The 18,644-nt window shown below is 39.5% G+C and overlaps 1 protein-coding gene across 1 annotated transcript in view; it reads right to left on the bottom strand.

Annotated features, from left to right (window-relative positions):
* The window catches only part of PLXDC2 (plexin domain containing 2), a 440,899-nt gene that overhangs the window by 70,127 nt on the left and 352,128 nt on the right, over positions 1–18,644 (bottom strand). The window contains exons 8-9 of the mRNA XM_084618781.1: positions 13,838–13,933; positions 12,916–12,997 (exon numbers count right to left, since the gene is read on the bottom strand). Of these exons, the coding sequence (XP_084474907.1) occupies positions 12,916–12,997; positions 13,838–13,933 (178 nt within the window). The remainder of the gene's footprint in view (positions 1–12,915; positions 12,998–13,837; positions 13,934–18,644) is intronic.

Below are 18,644 nucleotides of genomic sequence, written 5' to 3'. Positions count from 1 at the left end.
AGAAGCTCTATGTTCATACTGATGTTTTTGTGAAGATGAATTGCAGAGGATAATTAAAACAGAGCCAAAGGAAAACAATGTGGAACTCTGCTATAGAGTCTCAAAGAATTAATCAACCCAGGAGAGCAATGAAACAAAAGGGGCTGAAATGTCCTATGATTGACTTTGCTCAGAGAGCTGTGATGATGCCACCTTTAAGTTCAGAAAGGTATTTGTTTTTTCCTCCCACCTAACTCACTCTCTTTTTCCTAAAACGAGCGCAAAGTCCAATGATATAGTCAATACTCAGCAAGATTTCTGAAGAATTATAGAACAGTTGGGGATCATCAGTTTCCTCATTAGAAATACACATTAATATACATTATGGTATCTGGAAGGTGAAAACCAAATGGTTTATTTGTTGCTATATGATAATGCTTATATTGGAAGAGTTTAGTAGAACTAGACTATTACGGGGTTGGGAACAAAAGGGTAGAGTAAAGGAATGGGATGAAATTAAGGAAAGGAAAATGTAGGACAAATATTGAGAGAAGTTCCCTTAATTCTCTGAAACTGGAATTGCCTCCAAAGGGAAATACTGGAGTCCCCATCACCTGGAACATCCAAAACTGGACTGGGCAACCATTAGAAAATATATATGTTACAGAGAACAATTTTCCAGTTGTGGGGGGAGGGGAATGAATTAAATGACTGAATAGGTCTTCATCTCTAATATTTTTATTCTATGTACAGCTGTACAGACTTCAACTTTACCTAAAGACACTTTTCAGGGAACCTTAGATAGGATGAATATTTTACTTAATTATTATGGATCTGAAGTACTGCATGATGCCATTTAAAATACTTTCACACCAAAAAGCAGCATCTTCCTTAATTCCCCCTACCTTAAACAAGGTATTTATAAGGGCACTACTGTGTCAACATGTCTACAGTTATGCTCAAGTCATTTTCAGAACCACAGCTTTAATGTGTTAGTCCTTCCAGAAGAGAACTTAGCAAAATAGTGGCCACCCAGCTTATCCATGGCTAAAACAGATATCTGGGTCTATGAGATTCAGACAGTCAATTGTTTTATTTCAGGCCATCCAGTCAGAATGTAACGTACACACTAAAACACTAGCCAAACTGTCATGCGAATTGCTGAATATGAACACTGTAAAATTAATGGTAAGAAAATGAGGACTACCAAACTAACTAGTTAGTTTCCTGTCTTTCACAATACAGATTTGTGCTGGGATTACAATAAGGAATTCAATTAATTAGAAATGCTTTGGTTATAAATTTGGCCAGCAATTGATTGGGAGAATTTTTGCAGCCCAGTAGTGCTTACTTATAAGCAGACTTCTTATTTGCATTTAAATTATATTCCCCCCGACATTCTTCCTGTCAAAACCCTGAATGTCATCCACCGACATAAAAACTCCTTATTAGTCACCATCATTCTGCCTGGGAAGTATGGGGCAGCAATCATTTCAAAGCCTGATACTGCTACTCTTCAGTCTGCTGGAGCAGGGGTCATGGCTGAGTGATACCAGACATCCGGTCAGGGATCAGTTGCACTCTTCCTATGATATAACTAGATCTAACCATTTGCAGATAGTGACAATGAACAGAATTACCACGAGACCTCTGGGTTGAGTTTGTTACATTAACTGTAATTACATTATATTCTGTAGCATCTTTATACACCATATTATAGCATTTAAATAGCACATTTCACCTGAGATTCTCAAGGAGCCTGTTGTATAGGAATATGCCTGAATCCAAGCTTTGGTGTGATACAAGCTATCCATGTACAAAAACAAGCATAAGAAAACATGATGGTGGAAACTGCTGTGCCAACTGACCATGCTGTAGTTCTGCCAGCAAATGACTATTTCAGCCAGTGGCACATGCCAGCTTAATAGAACAAGGCCACATTCACTGTTATGGCTTTAGCAGTACCAAGATAAGCAAACAATGCAGGAATTAAGGAATTAACTCTACTGTACTGAGACTTCAAAGATTTACGCTGGCATGGAAGTTTCAACTCCTGATACAAATGGCTCATCAAAGACTGGGCATTTTCAATGTTTTGTTCCATTATTATAAATGAGCAATAATAGCTTACTGGTATGTAAAAGAATCATGTTTCATAGGCATTTCTAGTAAAAAAATGGGCTATTTATCTAGGGTTTCATACTATTGTATCTGAAGATCTTCCATGAAAACTAAACACAAGAGTTATAATCTCTCTTCTAACCCAGCCAGCAAAAACAAACATTTTCAAAGGCACAAATGGTAGTTAGATACTCAGCTCCCCTACTGTGAACGGGATTTAAATGTTTAATTACCCTTTGTGTCTTTAAAAATCTCCTACCTATTTTACAGAACACACAACAGGAATGAGGACCCTGTTATGCTTGAGAGGCCTATGTTGGGAAAGAAAAGTCAAAGAAATGGATTTTGAAATGGTCTGAAAGTAGCAAAGACTGGTGGCCATTGTTATTTCATCTGGCAGTGACTTCCATAGTCTGTGTCCAGATTTCTTGCAGAACTAGACAGCACAGAAAGTCTTAGACTGAAAGGAAAATGAAAAATTATTTTCCAATAATCTAAGACTTTGAAGCCACAGCAACAGCTCTAAGCAATGGCTATTAGGAAATCCCTATAATTCTTTAAGAGAAACGGCAAGGAAAGGAGAATGAAAATAAAAATCATCTCTTGGAGCAAGACGTGTTTATCCAAGAAATGTTAGTAGTGGGGCTTGGCTGGGTCTCTCGCTCTGTTCCTGTTTATTGTTATACTTTCCCAGTAAATCATTCTTAAAAGCAAGATCCTGACAAGAGTAGGATTCCAGAGAAGGGGGAACATCATTCGTCCTTTTGGCCAGTTGTTTGGAGACAAACTCAAAATCAAGTATAGCAGGGTTTTGGGACTCAACACCACATTTCTTAAGAACCTTCTTCAATATTGAGCAGACTTAGAGCTTTGGGGAAAGTAGCCTCAACAGGAAGGAGCTGATAACATATGTAAAAGCTTGTTCAGTGACACTGTACCAGGAAGGAATGGAAAGGTTTCTGTTCTGGAGCAGGATTCCTGAACATATCCACTAAATAATTTAGATGAGAATAACAACTATAAACTGACACGTTAACAAAACAGTGCAAGCAGGCTTAGATATCCATTCTTAGCAGCTGGGCATTGGGGATTATCAGTGAGCAGAAGAACCTGAAGGGACTGCAAAAGAAGAAGGTGTGAGGAAGGAAAGAAACATTATGGAGTGAAATATGTAGGGATGTAAAAAGCTAAGGCTGTAGGAAAATGCCAGGGTGTTTCTCGAGAAAATAATTCTGTATGGACCAGCCATGAGGTATACATAAACTATAATTTGGTAAGTTGGCTTTTCTCCACGCATTTGTGTCCTGTGGATTCCACAGCAATTCTACAATGATTTCATAAAGTCCAGCTGCCACTAAAAGCTACACAATGATATTATGTATTAGAAGGACTGCTTAATTTATCTGCAGTTCATCAATGCATAAATCTCAATAAAAGTCTAACTCATCTGGCTAGAGGCTAACTTTCAATATAAATGCTTTATGGACTCATAATCATATGTATTCAGTGATGATACTTGTAAATGACAACCTTTAACTTCACTCACTCTACATTGTCTTCAAGACACAATTTTCATCCCATGTGGGAGACCTATTTCTAAGATCTTACAAGGCCCCCTTCATCACATCCCAAACATCACTAAGTTCACCCCAGTTTGAGGAAATGTTTTGTTCATTAAACAGTCCTGTGCTGCTTTCTTTTCTTGCTTTACTCCATCAGGTTTGCCATGCATACCAAATTCTCAATTATTGAATGCTAATTTCCTTACAGTTTCATGCAGTTCATGCATTCAGATTAGCTTGTCAAATTAAGAAAAAAGCAGCTTGGAAGGGAATTGAAGAAGTTGGGTGTGGAGCAATTTTCTGCTCCATAAAATACAGTTCTAGTTATCAGCAGCATATCAGGGGCTGACACATTTCCCCATACAAAACTTATCATTCCTGACACTTGTTGCACTTGATTTAAAAGACCCCCTCCCTATCGCAAGACGATCTCTAAAAAAGAAGAAAACAAAACACTGTGTTAAAATCAAAGCACGCTCCTCAAGGAAGGGCCAAATTCTTTACCTCATGAATTTCAATGTGATTGTGGTATAATCTGGGCAGCAACTGGCCCCAAGTTGGAAAAACAGCACTAGCATTATCTTCAGTTTAGCATAGGGACAAATTTGAGCTGAATCAATAGACTGCCACAATAGACCTAGATGTTAGAACTCTACATGTTTGTTCATTTTTCATATAAAGCCACTCTAGCACCACTCCCAAAAGAAACACTGTAACTGGAATATTAATTATAGAGTGAGCCAGAATCTGGACGATTTTCCCCCACTTTTCTTTGCTTGAAGCAGCAAAACGATCAGCAAATTGGGTCTCACTTTCATAATTTTCTGCATACTGCTAGAATGTGCTAGTGTTTAGGGAACACACATTGTTTGAAATCTCTAGCCCTTATAAAACATTTCAAATTAGATTTTCCTTGTAATTTGTATATGAATCGACAACGTTCATTGGGTTATGTATGCTGCCTCTGGTGGTTTACTTAATCGGTACAAATTCTTCATTTTCTTTCTTTGTAACTCAAGAGATCAGATCTTGTACCTGATTTTGTTATAGTGGCTCATTGCTGTCACTTAAAATTGGGCTGCGGTAAAAATATCCATAATATAAATCAACACCTCCCACACTTAATTCTGATTATAAATATTTAACATGCACAAGGGGAAAAAAGAAAGAAAACTCCACCAAATTACAAAAAATAGAAGTGTTTAAAAAGGAGCCAGGATCATTCATATTTAACTATCTGAATGGTCAATTCCGTGAGACACTGGACGATGGACACCTCCCTGCATCTCAATGCTCCCAAGGCTGGATCTATGAAGTTTGAAGGTACACCACAACCACAACACAAACGGGCCACGATTTTCAAGAAAGCTTAGCATCCACAGTAAGGGCCAGATTTACAGAAGTGTTTAGCAAAATGCATGTCACAATGGGAGCTTCTGGGTGTTGACTGAGCACTTTTGTGAGCCTGGCCCAGATTGTGCATACTGAACACTGGAAATTTTAGTCCGGATCTCTTTTGAAAAAGTGGCCTTTAATGTTATTAACTCTCATCTAATTCAGTGTCTTTATAAAATATCTCTCCCTGCTCTGTTCTTTTAATTTTTTTATGGGGGGTGGGTGGACAAGCAACATGGTCACACCTGATTATTTATATTACAGTAACCTACTCCAAAAGCTTATATGAAAATATTTATGGTACAGGTAGGTCTAAATCAAAACAAACCCCTCCCCAACACCCTGAATGTTGGAAATTTTCAGATCCAAAAATCAGATTTAAAACTAACCTTAATATATTTGAAACTACTACTGAAAAGAAGAAGAAAAAAGCAAGCAAGAACATTTCCGGCTTACCCAGAGATCTAAATGTAGAGCGATAAGGTATTTTTTGTATATCAACATGGAGCTACTATAAAGGTATCTACAAAAATATCAAATAATATTTCAATTTAAAATCATTTTCCTGAGAAGAGCAAGTTCCCAAACTTGCTTTTCCCCACTTCCAGTTATTCAGCTTGGAATGCAAAATAATGTGTTTCCTCAGTATCGGTTTAGGTAGAAGATGTGATTGTAATAAAGAGAACGCAGAAATATCAAGATTTTACATGACATCACTGGGATCCTTCTCAAAAGCCTTTCCGACTTTTGACTTCGTGCTGAGCACATCACTTAAAACACAAGAATAACTTCCTGGTTTGCATAACAGGTGCTATTACTAGTGTCAACACCGGCACATGAGAGAGGATTATTTTCTCCTACTCCTTATCACTGTGGCCCAGAGTCAGGAAAGCACTGAGGCGCGCATGTCATTAAAGAGCTCTTCATGAAGCCACCTTGGCCTCCTAAAATTTTTTTCCTAGCTCTCCTTTGCATCAGGATAGTTTGCAGTTGTGCCCTTTAATACTGTCTCCTTGAAAACCTGCCAGCTCTCCTGAATTCCTCTCTCCTTTAGATTATCTTCCCATGAGACCTTGCCTATCAGTTCTCCGAGTTGGTTGGAGTCTTCTTTTTTGAAGTCCATTGTCCTTATTCCACTGCTCTCTCTCCTTCCTTTCCTTAGACTCATGTAATCTATCGTCTCATGATCACGTGCACCCAAATTGCCTTACACCCTCAGATTTGCTACCAATTCCTTTCTGTTGGTCAGAATCAAGCCTAAAATGCCGTCCCCCCACCCTTTGGTTTCTTCCTCCACTTTCTGAAACAAAAAGTTGTCCCCAATACATTCTAAGAACTTAATGGAAATTTTGTGTTTTGCCATATTGCTTTTCCAACAGATGTCTGGGTAGTTGAAGTCCCCTATTACTGCCAAGTTTTGTGTTTTGTCTATTTCTGTTAAGCAGCTCGTTTCTGGTTCTCCCTGACTGGTGGGAGTGTGAAACTGGGCACCCAATGTGGTGACTCCCAAAGTTAGGGGTGTTTTTGAAAAATTAAATCTTCACTTTTCTGTACTTATATTTCCTAATCTGTATAATGGGGATAAAAATGTTTATGCACCGGGGTAAGACACATTTAGATCTACGGATGTAAAGTAATACAAGTACTAAATATAACTATTCTATAGTAAATATACGTTCCCTCCAAAAACAGCCCTGGGTGTTATTTCTCACCCTCTCCCTCTGATCACTCTGGGGGAAGCTGATCTTTTTGCTGATGCCAGAACAGCTACCGAGAACAGACTACCCTCTCTTCATTCACACCCCATCTCAAAAATTCAGCTCAGATCCCATTTTTCCCCACAGTGTACAACTGGGGAGCTGTCAGCAAGCACCCTGCCCTGGAGTTAATTATTGTCTACCCTGGCCTCACATCCATGTCTACTTTCACACTCTTGGGGCTCATCTACATGGGGAAAGTTACCGGCATAGCTTCTGTGGACTAAGCTATTCTGCAATAACTATTCTGGAATAGCTCCCCATGTGGACATTCTATTCTGCTGAAAAAAGTAAAATCATTTTTATTCCAGAATAGTGTGTCCATGCAGGAGAGTTATTCAGGAATAGCTAAATCATACTGGAATAGTTATTCCAGAATAGCTGTGCTGGTGGATTTCTTCTGGGAAGACAAGACCTTTGAATAAAGATTTTATTGTTGTAACAACTGCGCTCGGTCATACGAATGACACAATATAAAATTTTAATTGTATTGTACTGTGCCTGGGAGACAAAAAATACAGAATGCTGTGTTTAGTAGTAACGTAGCTTTGATATATGCTGTCCTGAAGAAAAAGGGGCTGTGGGAGTGTAAAAGAGTTTTACTTTATACTGAAGAGATGCTTGTTTGGTATTTGTTTATTAGCTAACATGCTCTAAGCAATCTCACTTTAGAATATCTGCTTATTGCCCCAGCTTCTTTGCTTCTCTAGGAGACCATTTCAATGGCCATTGAAGCCCCTTGTGGATCTTGATTTATCACATTCTGATCACTGGGAAATAAATTCACTGCTTCCCTGCTCCTTACTTGACAATGGCAGGACTTCCCAATGCCCAAGTTAAATGCTGTATTCAGGGTATCACAGTAAATGTTAATTGCCTTCCTCTATGGACTCTGAGTATAAGGAAGGAGATTCTGTTATTTTCTGTCCTGTTTCTTGACTCAATCTGTTAAAACAGATTTTAGGGCCATTATCTACTTTACAGGAGTCAGATCCATTACTCATCAAAAGTCTTTCAATTTTGATTATTGTGGATGGGCTTGTCTTGTAGTTTCCAAAGTATCTTCTTATGACTACTTGAAAAAATTCTGCAGGTATTCCCTCCAAAATTAAATATTAATTTTCTGTATATTCTTAAGCACTTTCAAAATGCCTATGTTAATAGTTCATGTGGTATTTTATCTGTTTTCCCAAATAGATTCTGCTCCACTGCAGAGGTACAATATTTATCCCAATGGGAGATAAAAATCCAGGGCTGTATTATTTTACAAGAATTACAATTGATACACAATGGTTCACAGAAAAAATGGAGTACTTGGGATGAAGCCACACCCAACAATCTATCCTTAGCAATTTTTGACCAGGAAATTCAGCTATCTTAATCGAGTTTGTATTCCTTTACCACACATAACAGTGAAATATTTTACTAAAGCTAATTTTGGCTTTTAAAGAACAAAAATACTTGCTGGAACTGAAGCTCATGATTTGGAGCATTTTGCTGCTGTCAAGAAACACAAAATATAGTTGCCAACCAGGTTATAAAATATGGCAAGAGATTACCCAAAAGTGGGTGTTGGGGAACTTGATGTGTATTTGTCATGCTCCAAACTCACCTTCCTTTGAAATGCAAGCTAGACTGTGAAAATGAATTCACTCCCTTAACAGTATCAAGGCAAGAAGGCAATGACTGTAATTTGTAAAAATAATCATCCTTTGGACAATGTGGACGTTTTTGAAGAGTGGCCGGATAACATAAGAGAATCACTGGACCAAAATGTTGCATAAAGCAATCTAAGATGCTGGGAAGGAGAAAACATTTTGCAAGTTGAGAGCAGAACTTGCATTTGATGATTGATACATTGTAATGTGCTTCCTAATTACTACTATGCATTGTATTAAATTTCTGATACCATTCAGCTACATTTCATGCTGCACACCATTGGATATTTTATGCTTTATAGTTATTCAGAACTGCCCATTTTGGAATTGGGTGAGATAATATCTTTTATTGGACTAACTTCTGTTGGTGAGAGAGAGAGAGGAGGTTTTGACCTTAAACAGAGCTCTTCTTCAAGTCTCTGTGTAAGCCAAGGATGGGCAAACTTTTTGACCTGAGGGCCACACCAGGGTTGCAAAACTGCATGGAGGACCGAGTAGGGAAGGCTGTGCCTCCTCAAACTGCCTGGCCCCTGCCCCCTATCTGCCCCTCCCACTTCCCACCCCTGACTGTGCCACTCAGAACCCCTAACCCATCCAACCCCCCCTCGCTCCTTGTCCCCTGACCGCCCCCCCAGGACCCTCACACCCTATCCAACCCCCCCCCCCCGGCTCCCTGACTGCCCTGACCCCTATCCACAATAAAGAGATTGCACTTCAGTACTTGTATTAGGTAAACTGAAAAATACTATTTCTTTTATCATTTTTACAGTGCATATATTTGTAAGCAAAAATAATAATATAAAGTGAGCATTGTATACTTTGTATTCTGTGTTGTAATTGAAATCAATATTGAAAACATAGAAAAACATAAAAAAATATTTAATACATTTCAATTGGTATTCTATTGTTATAAGTGTGATTAATTGCGATTAATTTTTTGAGTTAATTGCATGAGCTAACTGCGATTAATTGACAGCCCTAATATTAACTGACCATGTTTTTGTTTTGTTTTGTTTGTTTTTGGTTATTTTAAGAGCATGGGGGAATCTGTCTGTTCAGGAATTTTCAGGATCTAAAGTTTTTGCAGGTGGGAGTGGGATAAAACTGCACGAAACAATGCGGGAGCAGGTGGAAGTGGGAGTGGGTATTACGGGGTGGGATGAGAGTGGGATTAAAAAAATAGCCTCATGCAGGGCTCCAGTGCTGAGGTTTCTATCAGGGTGCTCTCCCTTGATCCTGCCTGGCAATTCCATGTCATTTACAGCTATGCAAAGAGGGTGTAAAACATTGCCACTATTTTGATCTAACAGTGCTGTATTACCAAGTAAATGACTGCATGAGGTGCACAGCAGTGCAGAATTCACTGTCCATCTTTTGTACCAGTCTCTAGCTCAGGGGTAGGCAAACTACGGCCCGCGAGCTGAATCCAGCCTGTCAGGGCTTTGGATCTGGCCCGTGGTATTGGCACCATGTCCCTATGGCCCCTGGAGGGAGGAGGTGTGGCAGAGGGCTCTATGCGTTGCCCTCGTCTGTAGGCACCACCTCCTGCAGCTCCCATTGGCTGGGAATGGGAAACCACGACCAATGGGAGCTTCGGGGAGGTACCTGCAGGCGAGGGCAGAGCACGGACCCCTCTGCCCCCACCTCCCCCAGAGGCTGCAGAGACTTCTGGGAGCAGTGCGGGGCCAGGGCAGGCAGGGAGCCTGTCGTAGCCTCGCTGTGTGCTGCTGCCACCCTGGAACCTGCACCCCGAAACCCTCCTGCATCCCACATCCCAACCCTCTTCCCTGAGCCTCCTAACCCCCTGCCTTGAGCCCCTGCCACACCCCTCCTGCACCCCAACCCCCTGCCATGAGCCCCCTCCTGCACTCCATGCCCCCTCCTGCACCCCAACCCCCTGCCCTAAGACCCCTGCTGCAGCCTGCACCCCTCCTGCATCCCAACCCCCTGCCGCACCTTGCACCCCTCCTGCACTCCAACCCCCTGCCCTGAGCCCCCTCGTACACCCCCACACCTGTCCTGTGCCCCAACCCCTTGCCCTGAGCCCCTTCCTGCACACTGCACCCCCCACACCCTCCGCACTCCCTCCCAGACCCCAACCCCCTGCCCCAGCCCTACATTCATGGCCCTGCATGCAATTTCCCTACACAGATGTGGCCCTCGGGGCAAAACGTTTGCCCATCCCTGCTCTAGCTAGTAGCTGTCTGATAAATTTGAAGCCCCACCTCCTTTGTTGCTAATGGAAAGGAGCTTTTTTGTCTCTTTTCCTCTCTCAGAGCCTCCTAGCTACTGTTAAGGGAGGTGTCTCCACTGCTCTATTCTTCCCCGAGCCTCCTGGCAGCAGGCAGAATTGGAGAGAGCAAAGAGGTCTCTGTTAGTCTTCCCCTCTCTTAGACCTGATCCATACATAAAGTTTCATCAGTTTAACAAAAATCAGTTTAAAAACAAATTTAGTTAAACAGGTGCAAATTCCTGGGTGGACATTCCTCTATTGGTTTGAATCTGGCTTTTTATCAGTAATTTTACAAACACAAGCTAAATGATAGAACCAGCTTTTAAATGAATTGTATTTAAGCTAGTGCAATTTCTGTATGTAGACATAACCTTAGTCTCCTTTTTTTTATCCTTCTCATGAATAACTTCAGATCCTGCCTCTGCTGCTAGTCAGAGATTTCCCAAGCCCAAGTAGCATGAAATGACTGACAGCTTCACTCCCACCCAGAAATAGCAGCGACAAATGTGCCATGTTATTCATTTTACTCTACCACCTCTTGTCAAAGCCATGAGCACTGTAACAGCACTGGAGTTGTCTGTTTGCAGAAAACCATATAGTACTAGGTTACATACTTGATAGAAGGTGATCTACAACCAGAAGGACAAGAATCTCTTTAATGAAAACTTATATTCTATAGAAATCGAAGTCTCACGCCCCCCATACTTGCCACTGATGAGTGGCTGAATTGATTTATTAAGCCTTTTTTGCAGCACTTCTAATGCTCTGGTAGTTCAGCATAATGCTTTAGAAACTTCACAACAATGGCTGGGCGGTTTTGTTTTTTTACTTTCATAAACGGACCAATTTTTGCTGTTTCCACAAACAAAGCTCCACTCACTCCAGTGGGTGTTTCACCTGAGCAAGGAGGACTGCAACATGATCCCAAAGCATCAGATCTTGCTCCTAACTAAGTCAATGCATGTTCATGCTTCAGTGTAAGCAGGAACAAATCCTAAGACTAAACTTCACACCAAGCAACCGGGGCACACTTACAAGGCCTGCTCACTTAGCCTTTCCTTGGAATAGCCTGCTACTAGGTGTATATTTTTATTCTGTACAACATTTGTCATGCTGCATGATACAATCTGATGTAGATAAAATACCTTATCAAGGCTGTCTGGCAAAATAAGTGGACAAAACTGATTTGCAGCAAGCTTTGATACAAACCTACTTCAAGTGAAGCGGCTTAGGAAAATATAAATATAAACTACCACAAATTCTTAATTCCATACTGACTTCATCAACTATTTGCCTGTCTTTCAGCATCCTATTAAATAACTGCACACTTTTAAAATGCTAATAGCCTTTTCTCCTTTCATTATTCATACACTTTATAAATAAGACTTGTGTCCTTAATCTCTGAGGTTGAAAAGCAAAACACAAATAATTCACATCCATAACTATATTGTATTTTACATAACTGAATGGCTGTTTAATTCTAGATACCAAGGTCAGCAAATGAAGAACTTTTTGAAAAGCCATGATCACAGAGTTGTCGTTATGCTCTTTACACTTCAGCTATTCCATAAAGCTTCCAAATGGTTCCTGCAGCTGACATGACTGTCAGAGTGAATGTAGCAGTGAGGGGATGATGAGACCCAAAATGTTCACTAAACATGATGAGAGGCTCAAAGACTTTTTTTTTTTTAAACTCCTAGTTGTGTCAGTCTCATCCCTGTTTGGGGGACCAGCAGGTTTTTATAGCTACATTTACATACTCGCCCCTTGGTCTCTGCATGCAGTGACATTTCTTTCTGATGACATACAAGGAGCAAATATGAATTTAATTATGATTTCTATTGGCTACTTTAAACCAAAGATAATTAGAACTTCAGATAAGAGTATGGAAATAATGGTAGGAACTCTGAGAAACATATGCTTGCTCTGTCAGCCCTTGGGCCCTTCTTTCCTAGCTTTCTTTATTAAAGTTAAATGGGGTAGTGATGTGTTGCTGATAATGGGAGCTGCTGAGGTTCATAGTGATGAACAATATTACTTTAGGATGATACTGTAAATTACAATGCCAAAAGCATCCCCCTTGTCTTTCCTCAGCAAATAAATTCCCAAAAGAACAAGTCCTATATTCTGAATCATTTAAGGTCAAACTTTTTTTGAATACATTTTGAGCACGGCCGTATATCAAAGGCCAAAGAAACAAGGCTCTTTACCTTTGGAGTTTATTACACCAGCTGCAGTTGAAGCCAATCTGGGCAGTGACACAGGAACCACAGCTGTTAAACTGGAGACAGGCTGGGAGATGGAAAAATAAATAAATATTAATACACCTATTAATCTTATAGACAATTCTTACTACATGTACAAAGCAAGAATAAATCCTCTCCAAAAATATATTTAAGCGATCACTGGGCTCTCAGATGTGCAGCATGACATATAAAAGATAGCCTGTTAGCATGTACTGTACAGATATATGCAGAGAAGGTAATTTTGATCTTCAGGATTTAAATTGTTTTCCATTTGTAAATTTAATCCCATTTCCAAAAACCTCCTTTCACTCAGGTTGCTAATTTTTTATTTTACTGTTAAGTATTAAGTTATTTCTTTAAATCTCTTTCCTTCTCATTTCTACATTTCTCGGTATAGCTAACATTTAGACATATGCTGATAAGAAGACTGGCAGGAAAGTGTGTAAGAACTGTAACTGGATTAGGAAAAAAGGGTGATAGCTACTTTCAGTGTATCATAGTGGTACAGCTGGCCATTTAAATGCTAAGATTTCTAAACAATGTAGGTTTACCTTGAGCAAAGAAGAAGGTGGATGAATTGCAAAACTTGTTTGTCTGTTCATTTAAGTTGGGCTGCACTGTACACATAAGTTTTTGTGTTTGACTCACAATCTTGTAATTTACTCCCTTTCTTCATGAAGCAAACAATGGATATATAGACACTCATTGGAAAATCATTTAGTGCAACTGTCATTCAAGATCTTCTGGCAGTTATGATAAAACTCTGATCTGTTAACTTACTTGAGTCAGCTATATAAAGTTTTCAAACCCTCAGATTCTAGGAAAATATTTTGCAATGCTGCATTTTCCAACTATTTTGGACCTGTCCATATTAAATTTTACTTACTAGGTAGAGGTATCATCTCAACAGCTGACAGATTGGTAATCTTTGACATTTGTAGCTCCACCCTGTGGTATTCATAAATCGTTCTTCTACGGACATCTATCAGGGAGGAAAACAGGGAGGAGATATTTTCATATCTTATTGTTTTGCAAGCTGCATCCTGTGAGAAACCAATGGGTTTACCAGTTGCTTGCTATACTACACACACACACACACACACACACACACACACACACACACAGAGCACATTTCCCCCATGACGCAATTTTAATTTAACAGCTCTAGAGTGGGAGATTCATTTGAGAAACCATCAGAGACTTTCACCAATAAAGGACTATGAAAATGCTGAATGAGCTCTCAGCCATCTCATTAACTCATTTAGGCAGAACTTCTAAAGCTGATACTCAAATTCATTTTAGACTATATTTCAGATATTTACCCCCAGAAGATGTTTCCCAAGCTAGATGGCTTATAGAAACATACTGTCGGAATGCCATTTGTTCTCAAAATGTGCAAACAAAAATGGTTTAGTCACTTAATTTATTTGTTAGCTGGAAGCTACTTCACATCTTAATACTGCAGCCTTTGCTCAAAAGTATTGGATTAGAACGTTTTTAATATTAAAAAAAATGAAAAATGTTAAAGGAGCTAAGAAAAGTGTTACTAAAAAGGCAGCTGCATGTGAAATCACTCCGTAAACTGAAATCAGGTATGTTTCTCAAAGCAGAAGATTCTCTGCAAAGTTATAAGTGTACTGTTTAGACAGGCTTTGAACACACAAGCCCAAAGCAACAGACGGGAAATGTAAAAAGAAAAATCAGTTGATTGTTAGTTTCCTATTCACTGTTGTATTATTTATTCTAGTCATCTTCAATATTCCAGATATTAAGTGTATGGCTGCAAAGCAGACCAGAACATTTGCAAATTAGAAGGATAGACTATACTACTGGTCTTACATTATAATGATGACCATTTCCATAGGCCTTGGATTCAAGGTTAATTTTTTGTCAGAGGCCTGATCAAGCTTCCATTTAAATCACTGCAAACTCTTTCACTTCAGTACGATTAGGACAGAAGAGAAATGAGCAGATTCAGACATTGGATTAATGGATTCTCTTGGTCAATTTTGTCAGTTGAGCTGATGGGAGGAGAAAATAATACAGAGAACCACAAACCTATGCTTAGGCAGCCTTGTGTTGCCAATTCTGCACCATGCAAATGGGGCACAGCCATATGGTTGGTGTGAGGGACATGTTTTTATCAGCCATTCTGCTTTGGACTTTAAGAGTATTGTTGCATCCCCAAATGTTGTTAGGAAATCATATAGCAGCTGTGACAAAAAGAAAGTATTTTCCCCAGCTTCTTCTGGTCAGAAGGTCATGGCCACTTCTTTCAGATGCAAAACGTTTTTACTTATATATTTATTATACACTGAAATAAACACATTAACAGCAATAAATATGAATTCCTACAAGATGTGCTAGAGTGCACTTGGAGATACACCTAGCTACTGTGCTTGAAGAGCACAGTTTGGCCTGAGTACGTGAGCTTTGTTAGGACAAGTACATGTGCTGCCACCAACAGCAAGCAAAAGCTGTCAAAGCAACCAGCAAACAACCTGCTTGAAGGAGCAGTGAAGACAGCCCTAAGAAGGGTTGGGCTGGGATGTCATGTGAAATCCTGCCCTGCCCTGGCAAGTTTCTTTGTGAAGCGACTGCACTGGACAGCCTCTCTGTTCTCCTCTTTGAACAAGCTCTTTTAGGCATGAATAGTCAGAATCTTGCTTGCAAACAATAATACTTCTACCTAACTCTCCATAAGGCTTAAGGTGCCATTGCCAATTAACTCAACTTGTTATTTATTTGAGGCTGACTTCTGCTATCATTGAACCACTCCTGGTGGAGGATCTCTGTTTTTATCTTGGATGCAGTGATAGCTTTTTAAGTTGGTACACTTATATATTTTTACCACAAAGCCATTCTGATTGGATAGTAGGCAGATCCTGGCAAGATAAGATATCTGCTGTGGATGTTCTGATACCTGCCAGACTTCCAAAGGTACAGGCTAGGAAACCCTGCCAAGATGAAACTAATCTGGGCTTGGTTTGGGTAGATCTGACAGCAGTGAAGGATATATTCTCCCAGAATGTTTTGTCCAAGAGAAGCACCTGCCAAATCAAAGCAATCATGGAATGTGTTTGAAATGAATTCCTGCTGATGCCTGAAGCTTTCATTTGTTTTTTTTGTTTTGTTTTTTTTAAATCTGGCTCCTGTCTGTCAAAAAAAAAAAAAGAAAAAAAAAGGCAAATGGATACATAGAAAGAAATGATGGCACTGGAAATGAACCTGGCAGCATTCTGTCATTAGTAGAGGTGAACAGTGCAGGTTGGTTAGCCATAATCTTATTATTTCTGAGTATGTCACAATAAATGCCCAAGGGGGACATGTATCAAACCAGGTATTCAGGCTTTCCAAAATCCCCATGAAACAGTCTGTCACACAACCACCCTGCAGATAATTACTAAAAATACTAATATTATGTAAGATGATGTCTGATATAAAAGCTTGCTTTATAATCATGCAGAATGCAGCATGACTGCTAATCCTAGTAAGCAATACATTTTCAGATGGATGGAGGCTTGACCCTTCCTTTTGGAGAAACAATTGGTATCCACAAAACATAATGTGAGCTTCCACACTGTGGTGACACGTGGTGTAAGAAAGCCTAGCATAGGTAGAATCTGAGTACTTGCACTCTTAACGACTTGATTTGCACCTGTAAGCAGGTAGCTGGAAGTACAAGCACTCAGATTTGTGTACACAGTTAAATCGTATGGAAAATGCAGGTACAGCTTCTTTTGAAAATTAGACTTGAAAGGCACTTTTCATCCCCTTTCAAAATTCACATATTCCTCAGGCCTATAATCCTCAATCCTCTTCTTCCGAAGAGAACAAAAGCCAGAAACCAACCCAAAGCAGAAAAACACAACTGAAGTCCCCAATCCTAGACACTTGGGTGTAGTTGTTGTTTTTCACATGCTGTCTATTTGGGTATTTAACAAACAAGTATAAATACAAAGTCCCAGCCCCCCAGAGTTTGCAGTCTAAGGCCTCACTTCACCCAGGTAGTTAGGCGGATGCTTAACTGGAAACATGAATAGTCCCTCTGAAGTCAACGGGACTACTCATAGACTAAGTTAAGCACAGGCTTTACACTGCAAGTTCTTGAGACAGGGACTTCGTATTTATACTTGTTTGTAAAGCATCTATCATGCTTTGGGCATGTCAAAAATGTAATACCACATGTCACAATAGCTTAGATAACCTCGGTGTGTACTAGAAATAAATTTCTGTTAATAGTATTTCCTGGAGCATGTGTATGAAAATGTTTCACTTTTCTTTTAGTCTTTTTTTGTCTCCCATGAATCTTTTTTTTAATTTGAAAAAGATCAATAATGTATAATTCTTCAGTAACAGGTTCTACCTTGTGGGCAACTGTTGCATTTACAATGTAGTTCAAATGGTACACATGTAATATCTTTGAATACAAAAACAAAGGCAGATTTCCGGCATAAAAGAACCAAAGAGAAAACTAGCCTCTTGAGGTAACTACACACCTCAGCCCTGTTGCTAGCCTCTAAAAAGATAACATGCTGTCACAAGGCCAATTGTCCTTTCAAGAGATTAAGCAATGCATCTGTAAATTATAGATGTCTAAGATACTGGTCTGAGAGCACATTTTTCTCTACAGGATTATCACAGTGGTTTAAATGAAATAATGACATATAAACGTTACTTGAATCAGAAGTGCCAGAGTTTACTACATTAGCCACAGAATGCAGGAGGCTCTGCAGATGGTGCAGTAACACAAAAGCAGAAGAGACTTCTACAACATATCAAAAGGGTTAGTACTTGTACTGAACTATTCTGAATCCATATGTTTGACAGATGTAAACCTGATTAGGTTTCTTCTATTAAATCCATTTCAGTTAAACCTTCTAATTTTATCTTCACAAATTACAAGGCTTTGTCACTTAAAGACCCCCAGGGATTCAACACCAGCCCTAGAATCAGCAAGAACAATAAACAAAAATAGCTTACCTAGTAAAGAGAGTTTTTATGTATTTGTGAATCTAAGGGGTGGGAAAATAAATGGCCTGTTTACAAATGAGTATGACAGCTCAGTACGAAATAAACAAGCTATGAAGGATATTCAGTTTATACTACCAGCAATTTATAAATCAAATAAAAGTTACAAAAGAGGGTGGGGCAAATCTCAGTACAAAGTGACCTTTAAATCCAGCAACTAGTACTATATGTGAGCAACTGAGATCTTCATGCCATAGGAGCAAGTATGAATTCTGGGTTGATCATGCTGTTAGTCCCATATGACTGGCAGCCAACTCCAAAACAATGTAAAGGAGTCAGAAAGGCCTGAAGATTATTTTCAAAGTAATATTCACCCTCAGCACTTCATGCACTTTCCATCTTCAAAGGTCTGTAAACTACTAACATTAACTAATGAATCTACAAACAAGAATCTACTGTTCGACACTAGGGAAGTGCTGCTTCCTGATAACACACAATTATGCATGTGTGTCTAAAGTTGTGTCTACACTGCCCCACAGCTTGGACTACAGGGGTGTGAATAGCAGAGTGCACCAAAGGGCTGTGCTATAACTCCCCCATGTGGATGCATTAGGTGTGAATGAAAAGGTTCCTTGTTAGCATTAATGTAATCCTGTTTGAAGAGGACTATGTTAACACAATGAGGAGCTGTTTAGTTCATGCCCTCAGTATCTACACAGGGC

The sequence above is a fragment of the Lepidochelys olivacea genome (assembly GCF_965140295.1).
Source record: "Lepidochelys olivacea isolate rLepOli2 genome assembly, chromosome: 2".
In the NCBI taxonomy this organism is placed as follows: Eukaryota; Metazoa; Chordata; order Testudines; family Cheloniidae; genus Lepidochelys; species Lepidochelys olivacea.
Note: the sequence above shows the minus strand (reverse complement) of the source record. Positions and strands in the feature narration are given on the sequence as shown.